Genomic DNA, 17,360 nt, shown 5'->3' with positions numbered 1-17,360 from the left:
TGTCTCCTCTATGCCTAACACTGACGGACCCTAAAGATGATGATTAAAGAAGGACAGACATTCACACTCCAACTCACTTGGGTAGAGAAACTGTAGCTCTTATATTTTGTCTACAATCAACCTGGTATTCTACCTACGGCACTAACACCCAGTTATCAGGAAAAAACAAGATTATATTGCCTTTAAAGCTTCTTTCAGTAGGAGAACATGGATTAGGTGAGAGTACTTGGCTGATGTGAGTCCTCTGCATGTTACCTGAACCCTAAGAGATCGTGAAGACCGGGAAAGAGGGCCTGACGCAGTAATGAGCTCTCCCTTTTATGTACATAATTCGTAGCATCACGCCATATCCTGCTTGTTTGTTTACAGGTGTATATTTGTTACCATGTAATGTGATTTTTTCTTCAGCCTCCTTCATATATGACTTTTACCCTAATTTACCCTAAGAATCCATTCATCTATGGGAGTATTAAAATTTATTTCAAAAGTAGTGCAAAAAGACAGAATAAGCTGTTTCTGTCATTCAGAACCAGGATTATGCAGAAGAAAAATAAAGTCACAGATAGACTACCGTCTTGAGAGAGGATTTCCCAAATTCATTCATCCTTGCATTTTATTTATAAAGGTTCAACCCACGAGGCCCCAACTCCTAGTGCTTTCCTGCAGGACAGGGAAGGTAGCACTTCTGATCAAGAGAACCAGGTATGCTCTATGGCCAGGAGTTCTTTCCTGGAGGGATCTCGACCACCAGAGGACATCGGGCAACATCTGGAGGGAGTTTTGGTTGTCATAACTAGGGAAGGTGCTACTGGCATCTAGTACAAAGGGACCAGCGATGCTGCTCCACATCCTGCAATGCACAGGATGGCTCCACCACAGAGAATAATCTGGCCCCAAAGAGTAACAGTGCCGAGGTTGAGATCCTACACAATGACACAGGGTCTCAAAGTGGGGGTCCTCAGACCAGCAATATTGGCATCACCTGGGAACTTGGTAGAACTGCAAATCCTCAGGCCCCACCACAGACCTACTGAATCAGAAATTCTGGGGATGGGGCCCAGCAATCTGAGTTTTAACAAGCCCTCCAGGTGACTGTAATGCACACTAAATTTTATGCTCAATGGAAGTAACAGGCCATGATATGGGGCCACCTGACACTTGTCAGCTCTGGTGAGGGTGGGAAGGAGAAGCAAGACAGAGAAAAAAGGAGCCATGCTGCCACTTTTGCTGCTTTCTCCTCTCTGGGTTTCAACTGAGAGGTGTGGGGTGGGGTGTAGCAGCAAAGGAAGCACTGAGCAGGGAGCTCTTGCCCTATGACCTCCTGGGACTGTGGAGGTCCTTGTCCCCATGGGGGCTGCTGGCCCTGTGGCATTTATAGATGCAAGAAGCATACTCATCCGGGGCCGGCCCCATGGCTGACTGGTTAAGTTCCCGTGCTCTGCTTTGGTGGCCCAGGGTTTCGCCAGTTTGGATCCTGGGCACAGACATGGCACTGCTCATCAGGCCATGCTGAGGTGGCGTCCCACGTAGCACAACCAGAGGCACTCACAACTGGAATGTACAACTATGTACTGGGGGGCTTTGGGGAGAAGAATAAGGAAAAAAAAAGATGGCAAGAGTTGTTAGCTCAGCCCCCAATCTTTTTTTTTTTTTTTTTTTTTTTTTTTAAAAAGCGTCCTCATGATCTTGACTCTCTGGGCTGACTGGGGGCTGACTGCAGCCCCGTGCACAACCGGCCTGACCCTGGCTTCCACTGGAGCTCACAGAACCTCTGACGTCTGGCTGTGATTCCTTTAGGTCTTGGCTTGGAAGTCCCCTCAGCAGCCCTCGACGCACTGCCGACTCACCTCTGGGGTGACCCACTCTTTCAAGCTCCTCAGAAGCCTGTCAGCTAACCCCAGGCCTGGTTATACTGCACTGGAATTTGCAGTGGCTTGAAACAGCAAAGCTCCATCGATCTCCCCTCTGCCAGCCCAAGCTGTGCCACCAACTTGATGCACTCCAGGCACTTACACAGCTCTCTCTGCTCTTTGCTATGGCTCAGAAGGCTTGCAGCCACTCCTAGGAGGACTAGGAGTAGAACAGGGAATCAAGAAGACCTGGGAATCAGGTGCCAAAGGTGATAACCAGGAGGTGGGGAAAGAATGGTAAGGCGATAAGGAGAGGCACCTGATGAAGCAGTTGGCTGGCATAAGTCTCGAAGCTGGGTTTTTACCTGAGTATGAAAAAGCAGAGGTATAGAACAAGAATTGGGGAATAAAAGGAAAGCACTTTTTTTGACACTGAAAACACAAAGCATGTATATGAACTGCCTATATTTTCCTGCATTAACTTTCATATTTTATTGGACTTCTTGGAAAGATCACTTTTGCTTCAGATTTACATTTGTGGGGTCAAGTACTCTGAGCATCTTCTCATTTTTTTCAACATTTTATTTGGTGGTCAAACAGCTTTTATTGTAGCAATATGACAAAGGGTACACATTAAGTAGGTTTATTTTACTAACTTATGCCAAAAGAGGAACGTACTGATGGATTGGGAAGTGGATGGTAGACCCCGAGCGGGGCTTGGGAGAAATGGGGAAGCGAGGGTAGTTCCAGCGACCTAGGGTGCCAGGACTGGAAGGTTACTCACGGCCCCATTGTTGAAATGACTCAGCTCAATCAATTCCCTACTTTATGTCACGGCACTCTGGATTCAATATCCTGGAAAAGAAAGTCTGGGTGGTATATCGTACATCACAGGCCCACTCCTGGGACTGAGGGACAGTTGCAGGTGGGGAGGAAGGGCAGATGGATTTTGAGTCCCTAGAGACTCTAATGAAGGGAGCGTGGGTGATTCTCCAAAAGGATATCTGGATCCCGCTACCAACAAAGGAGCAAGGGAGTCTGAGCACACAGACACCAGACATCCACCACGGGCAGGCACAGAGAGTCTGCAACACTTCCACCTGTTGTGACTGCGCCATGAATCCCCTGCCCATGGCAACCTGAGAAAGGGTGCTACAAAAAGTGCCTTGGAATTGTCAAACATGGCATCACGAGAAAAAGCATTAGGAAACATGATAAGTTCCAGAAAAGCTAAGAATTGGAGGATGTTAGGACCTTGGTTTGCAATGAGATAGGGATCCAGAGGCACAGTGGAATGTATGGAAGGAAGGGAGGCTGAGGGAGTTGGGTTAGGGCTGTTACAGGAGTGGACTATTTAGGTCATCGTAAAATGGGAGGGGATGAGGGGATGAGTGGAGCTGTGACAAGTAGAAGAGGAAATCTGGCTCTCATGCAAGGGCAGTGAGGAAGGGTTCAGGTTCCTGGGAGATGGTGCACGTTCCGCCTTCTTTCTCTCTATCACAACTAGAAAGAACCACACTATTGTCCCAGATGCTGCAAATTACCCTCCAGAATACTGTACCTAGATGAGACATGTTTGTGAACTGGATCTTTGTGCCAGATTTAAATTCCTCAAACACGATGATCTGCCAAGAAGAAGGTGAGGTGGATGTGAGATTCAAGTTCTGCCTCTGAGGCAAGGCAGAGTCCAGGCAGAGTGGGCTGGCAGGTGGGAGGTAAGGTGGGGGTAGTTCACCTCATTTGACCCAGGTTGAAGCCAGGGTCCTGGAAGGTAAAAGGTCTCCTGGGGACCTATATTCCAGTAGCGTCCCAGGTTTTGTCCATTGATGAATATTACTCCTTTTGTCCAGTCCTGAAAAAGGTTGGAATGGTGGATTCAGGATTTGAGTTCTACATGCACAGATGCAAGGGGTTAAGATAAACACACACCCCATAAACACACCAGATCATAGTCATAGACACACTCAGACAGGACGGATTACCAACTGCAACCCTAGATGGGAGATGACCTGGAGAGTTCTGTGCTACTGCCCCTGGCCTGGGGTTGGCTCAACATCCAAGCCCCAAGAAGGAAGGCGCTGATTCAAAACTCATCTCCCAGTATCTGCCCCAATCAGGGAAGGGCATTCCATATACCATCAGGAATTCAGCAAAACATGCTGGGTCCAAAACATACAGAATTTCAGGTGTGGCAATAATCAGAATCTCACCTACAACACCCCACCACAGGCTAGACGGTGAGTTCCTGGGGGATTGAGGGTCTCAATGTCTTGGATTATGGCTGGAGACTAGTGGGCCATGTTCACTAAATTCCCTGTGCAGTGATTCTACAGCTGTCCCCACCAGAACACACCACTCACATCCATGTCACGCTTGTTTAGCTTCCACCCCCCGACCCTAGTCAACACAAGGGAAGGGGCCGCCTCCCAGACAGCTGTGGAGTGGTCGAGGTCCCCAGGAGCTTAGATTTCCTTACACAGGGCAGGGCCCATGCACCAGAGAGCTTTTTCACAAAGTTTCTATGGGATGAGAAGTTGTGGGGGGACACAGACAGAGGAGAAACAGCACTAACCTCAAGTTTTATGAAGGTGTCTTTGGGGTAATTACCAACTCTCAGGATGCCGAGGAAGAAGGCAGGGCCCTGAAGTTTGTGAATCACTGGTTTCCAGATTTTAGGAAGGCCCCTAAGAGAGAGTCAAGCACCAGTGGGAAGGTCATGCCCTTCTTTATAATGTGTCAGTTGTGACTTTTGAGGTAAGTCTCTTCTCTGCCCAAGGCCAGTATCCTTTCTGTAGCACAGACATATGCCTTTCAGGATGCAATGATACAGGAAATGAAACAGCAGACCAGGAGCTGGGAGAACGAAGGGAAGGTCACTGCTCTGCCCCAAACAACCAGGAAACTTGGGATTATTTCCTTCAACATTCTGGATCACGATCTCTCTTATTTGAAAACCAAGGGGGTTACTCTGGATGGTCTCTGAGCTGCTTTCCATCTCTAAATGCTTACCATCTTTGATAAATCACCTTGAATCAATGGTGTGGCACCCACCTTTTTAGGAATTTAGGGTTCATCTCCAGGCTGTAGATTTTAAAGTTTCTTAATGGAGAATTGTTCAGATAGATATCCCCAGTTAAACCTGCAGAAGAGGGAAGAAAGGGAGCATGAAGGTGGTGAGAAGAATGCAGAGATGTGAACAGGCTGTGGCCAGGGCTCCCCCTGAAGAAGGATATTTTCCTGGACTCATAGGATGGAAAGTTTCTGCAAAATCCTACACGGATTCTTCCTTCTGAGTGTCCATGTACACCTCTTAGAGTTGTGCCTACAGCTTGCACATTAACAATGCAGAAGTCCCTGCAACTCCTGCCAGGTCTTGCCAGCATGGCAGCTCAGGCTAGCTGTAACTCTCAGGTAGGACGGAGCACCTAGAGTAGGAGAAGGAAGGTATGTGACTGTGCCTAGGAGCCCAGGGTGAAGCCAAGATGCAGGCACTGGGCTCCAGAGAAGGAAAACCAACGTTCCTAGGAAGAGACTCGAACCATTTTATTTTCCAAGGGCATTTTTACAGGTTTCTTCAAAACCCACCCAGAAGAGGGCAAAAGGTGTGCTGGCATGATACTTAGAAAACACATCAATTCGGGGGAACCTAGGAGAAAGGACATCATCATCCTTTCCTATCGAAGCAAGACCTTGCCACAGTTTCTACACAAGGATGTCTCACTGGCTGAGAGATCCCACTTTCTTCCACACTGTATGCCTGGCCATAGCTGAGAGCAATAGGAATTTGGTGCCTCAAGGTCTCAAGCTTCTCCATTCTGGTGCCCACCTTTTCTCTCCTTATTGATATCCTGCCCATAGGCGAGTCGGCCTTGATTCTCCACCAGGATCCTCAATGTCAGGTAATCCTTCTGGCCCTGTCCAAGACAGACCAGCCAGAGTGCGGACCACTCAGGCACTCTTCTGTAGACCCCTTAGGCCTCCCATGAAACTAAGAGGAGGCCATAAGCAGGGTGATGACAGAGAGCAAACCTCCGAACCCTGCAGACCGCCAGCTCTGGGTCAAGTCAACCCTTGGGCTCCTGTTCCTCCTACTGAGCCCTGCCCCCACCCTCCTGTGCCAGCCCTTGCAGGAAATAGTCACTTGAACATTTTACCAGAGACTCTATTGAGGGTGGTGACCAACCTAGAATTTTTTGAGCAGAAAATATCCAACACGGAAAAGTTCTGCTCACTCAAAGCATATATACCTGTACCTCAAAGAAACACAGCTCTCCCTCATCCCTGTTGGGCTCCTATACGGGGAGCAATCCAAAGGACAGTGGAAGAGAAAACAGGCCATCCCAGGGCCAGGCCACGCTTACAATTGAGCCTAGGCCTAGGTAGGCACTAGAACTATTAGTCCATTAACACTGGATTATATACTTTTTCCTTGGGAATAGTCAGCTGATTAGTGGAATGATCCAGGATTCCTATATACTTCTCTTCCAAAAACACCTGCCAAAGAAAGAGAAAAGCACTATTAGGTCCTCATAAGGAAAGGAGGAAGACGGGCCTTGGAAAAGCAAAGGAGAGCAAATTCTAAAGCAATGACTAGCTCTGTCTCCCAGAACAAGGTGGCCATGTTCAGAAAAACAGAGCACGTTTACAGCAGTACAGTCATGACACATAGGAGAATGGGGTCCTGATACTAAATCTGGGCCCTGGCTCCACTGTAGGGCAAGAAAGGAAAGAAAGAAATTTAAAAGACCTACATGGAATGAGGAAAGAAGGTAGAGAATGAACAAATATTGTGAAAGAAATGATGGCCAAAGGGGAGGTGGGGGCTCTAGGCGCAGCAGGAACCTGCGCACCTCACCCTGGGAGCTCATCTCCCTAGTGAGTCCAGTCTGCCAGGGTGTCCCAGACTCTTACCTGGAAAGGCTGCTGCCACCACTACATCTGATTTTAGGGATGTCCTGAAAGTAAATCCATTTCTTTTCTATTACCTACTATATTGCTTCAGCCCCAGATTAAGCCACCCAGAAGACTCTGCTCTAGCCATGCAGGACCAGAGAATAAGACATAACTTGCCCCTTAGATTGAGTTAGAGCACAATTTTTCAAATAAAATTTGACTAGGAAACTATAAAAATTAAAAGTCACAAGTATTAGAAACACACAAATGTTAATATTATACAGCACACATAATTCACATTTTAAGCTTAGTAGAGTCTAATTACAAGTTTTATACACTCTACAATCATTTATTGAACACTTACTGAATAACTAAATATTTCCTCGGGGAAGGGGCCACCAAGGTTAAAACACAACTCCCACCACTGAGGAACTCAGAGTTACACCAAGAAATCATTAGGACACTCCACAATAGCTAATGTGGAACTGCAGACAGACTGCTGTGGAAGCACAGAGAAGGCAATAACAAGTCCTAACCAACAGCAGAATCCAGGCTATTTCACAGACACGATGCTAGTGACTAGGGAAATCAATGGGAGATTTTCAGTGCAGAAGTGGCAATGTTGCGATCTCTATGTTGGAAAGAAAACTCTGGTGGCACTATGAGGGAGGGCTTCAGTGAGGAAGAGGACAGAGATGAGCTCTCTGAAACAGGACGATCAGTTATGAGGTTCTAACAATAGCAGAAGCAAGAAACAGAGACAATTACAAGGCAACAACAGCACGGATTTTCAAAGATCAGTTGAGTAACGTTGTGCCACACAGGGGCCTGGTGAAAGTAAGGTGTGAAGAGAGGGGGAGGGGAGGGACGGCAGCAGCATTTTCAGGTGGGAGGCTATGGTCCATGAGCTGATGGGAGGAATATAGGGTGAAGTTTATTTAGGAAGCTAATGAATTTGCTTTCGACATAATGAGTTTGAGAAGCCAATGGAACATACATCTTAGTGAAAACAAAAATTCAGTGTGCAGCAAGTAATAGGTGTCTGCAGCTAACGAGGGGTAGGGGAGTGTTGGAGTCACAAAGGAGTATTTGAAGCCTTAGATAGTGATACAGACAGCAAAGAGAGTAGAAAGAGCAAGGAAATTTCATCAAGACCTGGAGAAAACAGCTTTTTAACGTGGAGTGAGATGATCAAGTCTTTAACCCCTGCTCTGGTACTTTCTAGTCAAAGATCCTTTGAAAGTCATTTAACATCTCTGAGGTTTCCTCATTTGTAATAAATGTCTTAGATGGGTGTTTTGAGAATTAAACGAGAAGAGCCAACTGTAATGTGCTACGTAAGTGTTAGGGATGGCTATACAATAAGTACAGGGACTTCTGAAGCTCTTCCCAAGTCTCCTTAAAAAACACTATCAACTCCCACAAGGGTTCAGTGAGTGCCCTCCCCAAGGATGGTTACACACCTTATACCGATGAGAGCAGTAGCTCACGTAGAAAACGCGTCATTGAAGGGACGGAGGTGAAGAAACCGTGATGAGTTTTTGAAGCTCAAAAAGAGATTTGACTATTAGTTAGACATTCACCTCAGCAACACCACTGGGTCTTACCAGCAGAGAAGTGCCACTGAGACCCATCCATTGTCCCATACCTGACCCCGATCTTGAACATGACCCCTTGAGGCGAGGAGGCCTCCAGTGGTGATGACAGTCTCATAAAGTATGTACCCATAGGACTGACCACTCCCTTGGTTCACAGACAGCTTCTCCATGCAGATTGGCTTGGCAGACCTGACGGGCTGTGGAAGAAACATGAGCAAAAACCAGGCCGAAGGTTCAGACTGGAGAAAAAAACTTTAGAAACCCCCACTGAAGGCCCACTTCTCCAAATAAATGGCCCCCAGAGTCTTGGGGACAGAAGTACAAAAAAGGAATAAGTAATGACAAACATGCTTAAGTGTCACATATAAATTGCCCTTTTTGTTTTCCAAACCAGCCTCATATTTCTCTGTGTGTGCTAACTAGTGGTGTATTCTTATTTTTCAGCTGGAAAAGCTGAAGTCAAAAAAGGGGAATCATTTGTTGAACTTGCTCATCAATTCACAATGAAGCCTGGACTAGACTCCTGATTTTAGGAATCCCAACCCAAGTGTGCCAGATTCTGTCTATCATTGGCCTTCTCTTCTTTTCCCTTTATACACTATCTAAGAGAACCCATCCTAACCCATGATATAACTGACCATGATTATTCATGAATCTGCTCATCTAGCACTCCATGTCTGTCTACCCTCAAGTCCACTGGACTTCTCCATCTGAAGGTTCATAGACATTTCTAATGCCATATCTCCCAAATGGTATTTACCACAACTTGCCCATCCTACTCTTTTTCTTTTCAAAACAGCAATACCAACCATCCAGTCAAAAAGGTAAAAAGCATGGATAATGTCTTCTCTCTCTTCCTCTTCCTGAACATCCCCCATCAACCAGTCACCACCTCCATTAGAGCCTGACTCTAAATATCTGTTTCACTAATCCTTCTCCTTCCTTCCCACTATCTAAGCTCAACTTCAGTACACTTCTATTTGGTTCCAGTGCTCTAGCATGGTCCCAAGATAATCCATTCCCCACAGAGCTACCAAAGAAATCCTTCTGATTGCAAAGCTGGTCATCTGATTCCCAGCCCTGCTTTAAAATGGCCACCCATAACTTTCAGAGAAATGTTCAAATTTCTTAGTGTAAAAACATGGCCCTTCAGAACTCCTTGGAGAAATGGATGATTCCAAATCTGTGGAGCCAAATAGCCTGAAACACCCTGGGAACCAAAAAGCAAAGAAGACATCAAAAGCTAATGGAGCCATGTCAAAAGGACACAGGAGCTGACTGAAAGGATCTCCTGCTGCTGGTATAAGATGGGACAATTTGAACACCAAAAAGAATGACAATAGTGGGGTAGAAACATATTAGACATGTTGAAAGTTTGTGAGTTTATAATCAAAGAGCAACAACAACAAAACAACTCATTGGCCATCTTTGGAGGATATCCAGGAATAAATTCACTATCCTGACAAAATACTTGAACTTTTATCCTGACTTTTCTGTACAAACTATACATCAAGGTACCAAATCTACTGGCGAAGAACAGTTCCTCTATGTAGAAGAATTCAAATGAATAAATGCAGAAGGAATTATAGAATTAGAATGATACCATTTTAAAAGCCTTAAAGAAGTATTGGATATAGGTAATAATCATTGATGGCTGCAGAAATCATTAGGTAAAAGGCTGATGGGAAAATTAATAATGAACAGATTGGACTAACAATACCTGAACCCACTGATCAATTATGAAAACAGAAACAACCAGCCATTATGTGCCTAAGATATAATGCATAAGAAGTGTAATAGCTCCACCTATGCAAACAATAAGCTCCACTTGCAAACAATTAAAAAAAAAAAACACTGAACTTAACTCTCATCAAGCATCTAGATCTAACCATCAGTTTACAGAAAATGCAGGCACTATCAAGACATGTTACCAGACACATGAGGATCTAAACAGCAAAGCTCAGAATGTAGGGAATTCTATAGATCAAATAATCCAGCTTCTTCAACAAATAAATGTAATTAAAAGGTGAAAAAGTCTTTAGATTAAAAGAGACATATCGACTAAATGCAATGTGTGATTGACCTAAGTTGGATCCTGTTATTAACAAACCAATGCTAAAAAAAAAAAATTATGACATGATTGAGAAAATTTGAACACTGGATATTTTATGATTTTATGTGGTGGTGTGCTATAGCTGGTTTGTACTAGATTAAAAGAGCCAACCGTGCACATCTTTCCCCAAGTCTGTATTCAGTGTCCTCATGTTAGTAGCTTGAAATTAGCCACGACAGGAGTATGTACACCACAGGAACTGGCGAACACTACTAATCAGAGTTTTTTCTTCCAGAGAGCCAGTTGCTAAATATTTCTCAGGAAATCACTGACTTTAAGGGATTATTATTATTACTAGCATGATCATCATCATTACTACTATTAAGGGTGATAATGATTTTGTAGTTGCGTTTTTAAAAAAGGATCTTTATGTTTTGAGATACATATTGAACTATTTACAGCTGAAATACATGATGTTTAGGATCTGCTTTAAAATAATCTTGTAATGAGTCGGGGGAGGGAGAATAAGCATATAAACGAAACAAGATTAGCCACATATTGATCAAGCTGAGCCAGGGTGATGAGCACATGGGAGTTCACCACTATTTTCTCTGCTTTTGTTTATGTTTTCAAAATTCCACGAGGAAAAGTTAGAAACAAAACCACAAAGGAACTCCAATATATGGTACCTGGATCCCTATGCGCCACTCTCCTACATAGACTTTTCACTCCAGTCCTATTTGCAGTTCCCCAAACATGCAGTTTCTTCCAAGACTTTACACATGGTGTCCACTGTACCTCAAACTGCTTTCCGTCTCCCACTCTGCCCTGCTGTCATCGTGTTAGCTCCCATTCATCCTTTGGATCTCAAAATCACCTCGACTGGGATATAATCTTGGATCCTGTGATTGCCCAGCATTCTGAACACATGCCTACAATAACAACAGCAGCTGGCACACATGTAGCGCTTCCTAAGTGCCAGATACAAATATTAACTGTTCAATCCACACAATCCTATGAGGTAAGTGAAATTATTAGCTTCATTTTACAGATGAGGAAGCTTAGGTAGAAGAGGTTAAATGACCTGCCTAAGTGAAATATTGGAGCAAGGATTCAAACCCAGTCTGACTTCAGACTTGTGTTCTTTAACCAGCACTGGGTCCCCTTGACAATGCTGTGCTGCTGTCACTCCTCTACCACAAAACCTATAACCTTCCAATCTCTGATCTACTCCCCTTTCCTACCCAATGACTGAAAGTTCCCTGAAACAACATCTTGATAACGCAATTCCTCAAACATTAATATTTAGTAAGTGTTGTATGAATAACTACGCAGGTTTTCCTCTAGACCAGTGGTTTTCAAACTGTGCTCCTTCAAATCCTAGGAGTAAGTCAGAAGTGGCACATGGATCATCCTAGAGAAGGGATGGCTGACCCTTAGGGAGGATGAAAGGACAGAGCCTCAGAACTACCACCCCTGATTTCACTAGCACACGCTTTATGTATTGAACTCTGCAGTGAGTTTGAAGAAAGAGTCCCTCTACTAAAATAGAAGTTTAAAAATGATTGCCCTAGATCCAGCCAGTGTACCGTCATCCTAACCATCTTCAGAAGACAGGGATCTCTTCTCAGCTAGGCTGTGAAATGAAATGTTCCCAGGATCCTGCAATGTTTACACTGTTTCTTCAAATTCAAATTGTCTTATTCTAGGTTTCTTATTCTGAATTGTAAAAGTAGGAGAAGGAACTAAAACTGCTAAGGATTGCTTTCTGTGCCTCAATAATTTACTCCCTGTTCTTTCCCTCCTCTCTCTTCTGTCCAGAAACTATCCCATGCTTCTATGCCCAGGAAATGCTTACCTCGTCCAGGTAGGTCAGGATGTCCCACAGTGACATGTAGTATGCTGTTGTCACTGACTTATATACAGCCTTAGGTCTAGCATCTTCTCTGGAGAGCTTGGGAATCTCTGCAATGAAAAACAGGAGGTTGGGCCATTCCAAGGTCCTCTCCCATCCCCATTCAAGGACACAATGTACTCGGCTATCCCAAAGCCACAAAGAATGAAGGGCCCAGCCACAGAGCATGGCTTCCTAATTCCAGGAAGTCATAAGGCAGGCAATAATTGCGTGGGATTCCTCTCATATCTATAGGCTCCCAGGCAAGCTGCCCTGCTGTCCTGGAAAAGGAAGTGGCACATCAATCCTTCTGGACCAGTAGTTCTCAACCCTGGCTGCTCATCAGAATCTCCTAACATCTAACAGGAAAATACACATGCTCAGATTCTGCCCCCTTCTCCCATTTCACAAAGACATAATTATCTAACACCTCCGGGAAGGGCCTGGCACCTCTGGTTTTTAGAAGTTCCCCAGAGGATTCTGATGCACAGCCAAGACTAAGCTACATGGCCCTAGATGTTGGGCACCTAGAGGGTGGGCCCTGAATCTTGAGTGTATTTGAATCCCCAGTGCCTTATGATCAAATAAACTAAGCAAGCTGGACATCTCCCCAAAAGAACATCTCTATCCATTCCCTCACCCCCCTCTTCACAGGACAGAGACCACTTGAGGGGCTGAGTTATCATGCAGTTTGAGGTTGTTGCTGGGTACCTATAACAGAGCTAAACAACTCTTGAAATGAAATATACTCAGGTGTATAGTCTCCGTCCTCTGTCAGCAGTGCCCCATAATCTGAAAAATATAAAGAAATTTGTCACTTTCCCCAAGAAAGCCCCAGCTTCAGCAAGGGAAGAGATGAGAGCTTAGTACTGAGCAAAAGGATCCTTAATACAGCAGCTTTGGGAGGAAAAACTTTTGGCATTAGACAAGAAAATGCCAAGTCCCAGTTAGTCCAAATCAAGAGACATCTGCCATGCTCTCCATGTTTTCTATTGGAGGCAAATAGCACCAATCCCTGGATATCTAAGAAGCCCTGGGTGAGAGCCCAGAGCTGTTTACTCCAGAGGCTTCTCCTTCCTATTCAACTTCTAAATGAACTCCTCTCTTTCTTTCATCATTGACTTTTCACTTGGTTTCTTAGTAGAGTTGGAGACTGGGGAAAACCTGTTAACGAATACCCTGATGCTAGTAAGAGATCCAAAGTAATGGGTTTTGCAGTGAATCTCTAAGAGCAAGGGTCTGCACAGTGGATAGACAAGATTAAGCTACTGATTTCTCTACTTGTAAAGTCTCACACAGCCTAGATTCTAGTGGTGGATAAATTCTAGTACTGTCAAAAGAACAAATATCAAACCCTCAATTCCCAGCATCCGTTAAAGGCAAAACAGAGGAACAGTTCCAGAGACCGTTCTCAGAGGCCCACCCTGGGAAGATCCAGTCTCAAACGGTGGGTGGCCTAGGTTGGAGGCAACTTTGGGGAGAAGTACTTGCCATAGCTGGTGACCGTAGGGAGATAATTCTGTAAAGATGCAGCTCCACCCATGAAGCCAAAGTTGGTGCCACCATGGAACATATAGAAGTTGAGGGAGAACCTCAAGTTGAACATTTCACGCACGTCTTTCATTAACACTGCATATAGGGAGAAAGAAAAGGAGAAATGGGGAAGAGAACTAAAATTTGAGAGAATTAATAGCCCCTTGGGGGATTTTTCAAACTGTATATTCAACATCTGTTTGCGCATCTTTGTCTTAGGTAAAAGTAGGTCCAGCCCAGTGTTTCTGAAGCACTTAGTAACTTCTCACAGTGACTGATCTGAAAGCACGGCACCAGGAACGTTAACCTTCAAACCACATTTGAATGATCTTCATCAATTCTCCAGGAAGAACATGGCAGACAATCTGGGACCAGACAATATTCTACTTCCACCCAACATACTTCCATTGAATTGCTCCATCTGTCAGAACAACTCACTCTAATTACTTTAACAGCCTCAATAACATGTAATAAGAATGGAAACTCTGCTAAAATTTCAACTTCAGTTACAATGACCTCTGGGGGGCCCATTCTATGCTGTCATTTTACCTGCACAGATGTAGACGTAAGGTGTCTACTTCATCACATTGATACCTACGAAGCTATAAGATCTGTGGCCTTGTCCCCTAAATCTCAAGTACTCTACTGAGCAGAAAAAAACAGGCCAGTGCCATCTGTATCATCTATTCTCCCAAGAAAGGGACTAAGGAGTACTCACCATTTTCATCCAGAGTATGGCGGAGAGTGCCCCATCCATCCAAAGAGTTTGCTGTATATACCATCATCAATATGGGGCTACGACCCTGAAGAAAATGAAGGGCCAATTTCATAAAGTTTGGTGCAACTTATAAGCCCTGAATTGCTTAGGAGGGAATTGTAAGGCCCAGTTCTCACAAACCCCCTTTACAACTCTAAGAAGCCCCTGACTGCTCACAAACTCTCTGAGTTCTACCCTCCCATTCTCACATCATTTCCTGGTCTCATTATTCCTTATGTGGTTTCACTGGCCGTCTCACTCAGGCTTTGGTAAAATCAACTGCCATGGCCACATTTCCCTTTCTAGAACAACAGACTCTCTTCCTTCCCTTGAGTGACCGGAGTAGAAGTCTATCTATTAAGAAAGTGGCTGACCCAGAGGAAGCACTAAAAATGTTCAACAAATGACCGCCAAAAAATGTTGAATCTCATAAACGAGAATTCCCAAATCGCAGAATTCCCCCACATCTCTCAGCTCTCACTCTTCTCTTTTGCCATCCTCGTGTCATGTCTAGTTCCTTCACCTTCCCAAGCCATTGGGATAAACAAGCCTCTCCACTCAGGCTTGGACTCGGAGTGAGCCTTTTCAATCAGGCTCCTTCTCTCACTGCAAAGTCAACTCATCCTTTGAATTTGTGCTCTCATTGCCACCACAATCTCCCTCTGGAGCCCTTACATGTAGCCCCCTGTAGCATCCATGTTCAGGACTAAGCTGCCAAATGATTCCAAGAAAGCCAAAAAGAACACTGCCAACTTGATCCACCACAAAATCATGTGATTTGACTTATCTTTACACTTATTTCTGCCTGGCATTCTTTACATTCAGGCCTGGCATATTTAACATTTTTTAAAAATTCTATTGAATTCCAAAAATAATGTTCTCATTCCTTTAAGGCTTATGAAACTGAAGCCATGTGGTTCAAGCCCCTTCAGCTTCCTTCCTCTCAACTTCACAGAATCCCCAAATCATAGATTCTTACATTAGAAAAGACTTTTTCTTTGAGGTTGTCTAGAACATCACTTCTCCCCTCGATAGGCACTGCCAGCTCAACACAGTCATTCTGTGGCCACTGTATTTTCATGTGATTCATCGCCACACAAGGCAGTCCATTCCATTTTTGAAAAATTCAAATTGCTATAAATTACAATCCTTATATTGGGCAATATATGTTTTGTTATTCATTTTACCCACTGAAACTAATTCTGTTCTCCAGGACTACAAAGAATTTCCCTTTCACATGAAAATACTCCTAAATTTTAAAGATGCCATCAAATGAATCTTACCTTTAATGTGAGACTCATTCTCAAGTTCTTTTTTTTTTTCTTTTGGTAAGAACATTTACATTTTACTCTCTTAACATTTCTCAATTATACCATACAGTATCATCAACTATAGTCACTATACTATACATTAGATCCTCAGACTTTATTTATCTCATAAGTGAAACTTTGTATCCTTTTACCAACCTCTCCCAGTTTCCCCTACACACTCCCCCCAGGCTCTGGCAGCCACTTTTCTACTCTCGGTTTTATGAGTTTCCTTTTCCTTTTTCACCTTCCACATAGAAGCAATACCATATGATATTTGTTATCTGTCTTTTGCTGTCTGGTTTATTTCACTTAGCATAATGCTCTCCAGGTTCATCCATGTTGTCACAAGTGACAGATTTCCTTCTCTTTTAAGGCTGAGTACACTCCATTTTATATACACATATACATCACATTTTCTTTATCCATTCACCTGTCACCACACACTTAGGTTGTTTCCATACACTCGCGATTGTTATGCTGCTATGAACATGGGATTACAGCTATCTCTTCAGGATACTGATTTCATTTCCTTGGCACATACACCCAGAAGTGGGATTGCTGGATCAGATGGTAGCTCTATTTTTAATTCCTTGACGAACCTCTATGCTGTTTTCCATAGTGGCTGTACCAGTTTACATTCCCACAAACAGTGCACAGGGGTTCCCTTTTCTCTAACCCTCACCAGCATTTGTTTTCTCTTTTATTTTTGAAAATAGCTTTCCTAACAAGTGTGAGGTGGTATCTCACTGTGATTTTGATTTGCATTTCCCCCAAAATTAGGGATGTTGAGTGCCTTTTCATGTACCTGTTGGACATTTGTATGTCTTCTTTGGCAAATTGTCTATTCAGGTCCTTTGCTCATTTTTTAATTGGGTTATTTGGTTTTTTGCTATAGAGTTATATGAGTTCCTTGTATATTTTCGATATTAACCCCTTATCAGACATGGCTTGCAAATATTTTCTCCCATTCCATAGGTTGCCTTTTCCACTGGTTTTATTGCCCCCCAATTCTTCCTTCTCATCCTTCATCATGATCATCATCATCATCATCATCACCAACATCATCACTATGATCACGATGTTAGCATCCATTTGAGTGTTTACGTTGCCCAAGAATTATATTCCCTCTTCATCTTCTCTTGGAATGCACGCAGCCTAACCCCTGCACATCTCTGTACTACTTGCACCATTTCCTGATGTTGGCCCTGTCAGTACACGGCTGGATTCTCAGCCCTTTGTACTCTTCTCTAAATCTTAGTGCTGTCCCAGACTGTGGGAGGACAGGATTAGGGATTTAACTCAGAATTCCAGACACTGCTTTATGTTGATAGTAATTAACAGATACTTCTTTTACTCCTAATACCATATAGCTCAGTTCTGTGCAAAATGAAACAGTAACCACTGATCTCCTCTGAGATAGAAATCTATGCCACCCGCTGACCTCCAGTTACCCCTTAATACTTTTACTGCAA

General features: G+C 43.9%; 1 protein-coding gene across 6 annotated transcripts in view; it reads right to left on the bottom strand.

Moving 5' to 3' along the window:
- Positions 1-2,479: 2,479 nt before the first annotated feature.
- The window catches only part of LOC100072895 (beta-galactosidase-1-like protein 2), a 47,965-nt gene continuing 33,084 nt past the window's right edge, over positions 2,480-17,360 (bottom strand). For 5 of the 6 annotated variants that reach the window (XM_070273934.1, XM_070273938.1, XM_070273936.1 and 2 more), the window contains 12 exons: positions 14,540-14,624; positions 13,780-13,917; positions 13,000-13,080; positions 12,253-12,359; positions 8,392-8,538; positions 6,273-6,344; positions 5,677-5,764; positions 4,902-4,989; positions 4,423-4,534; positions 3,586-3,702; positions 3,412-3,475; positions 2,480-2,705 (listed from right to left, as the gene is read on the bottom strand). In XM_070273934.1, coding sequence (XP_070130035.1) covers positions 2,698-2,705; positions 3,412-3,475; positions 3,586-3,702; positions 4,423-4,534; positions 4,902-4,989; positions 5,677-5,764; positions 6,273-6,344; positions 8,392-8,538; positions 12,253-12,359; positions 13,000-13,080; positions 13,780-13,917; positions 14,540-14,624 — 1,107 coding nt within the window. In that variant the 3' untranslated portion in view covers positions 2,480-2,697. Of the gene's footprint in view, positions 2,706-3,411; positions 3,476-3,585; positions 3,703-4,422; positions 4,704-4,901; positions 4,990-5,676; positions 5,765-6,272; positions 6,345-8,391; positions 8,539-12,252; positions 12,360-12,999; positions 13,081-13,779; positions 13,918-14,539; positions 14,625-17,360 lie in introns of all 6 variants that reach the window. The other variant, XR_011440904.1, reaches the window with a different exon arrangement.

This window comes from Equus caballus, chromosome 7 (genome assembly GCF_041296265.1).
Source record: "Equus caballus isolate H_3958 breed thoroughbred chromosome 7, TB-T2T, whole genome shotgun sequence".
NCBI classification, from domain to species: Eukaryota; Metazoa; Chordata; class Mammalia; order Perissodactyla; family Equidae; genus Equus; species Equus caballus.
This window is presented reverse-complemented; position numbering and strand designations above follow the sequence as displayed.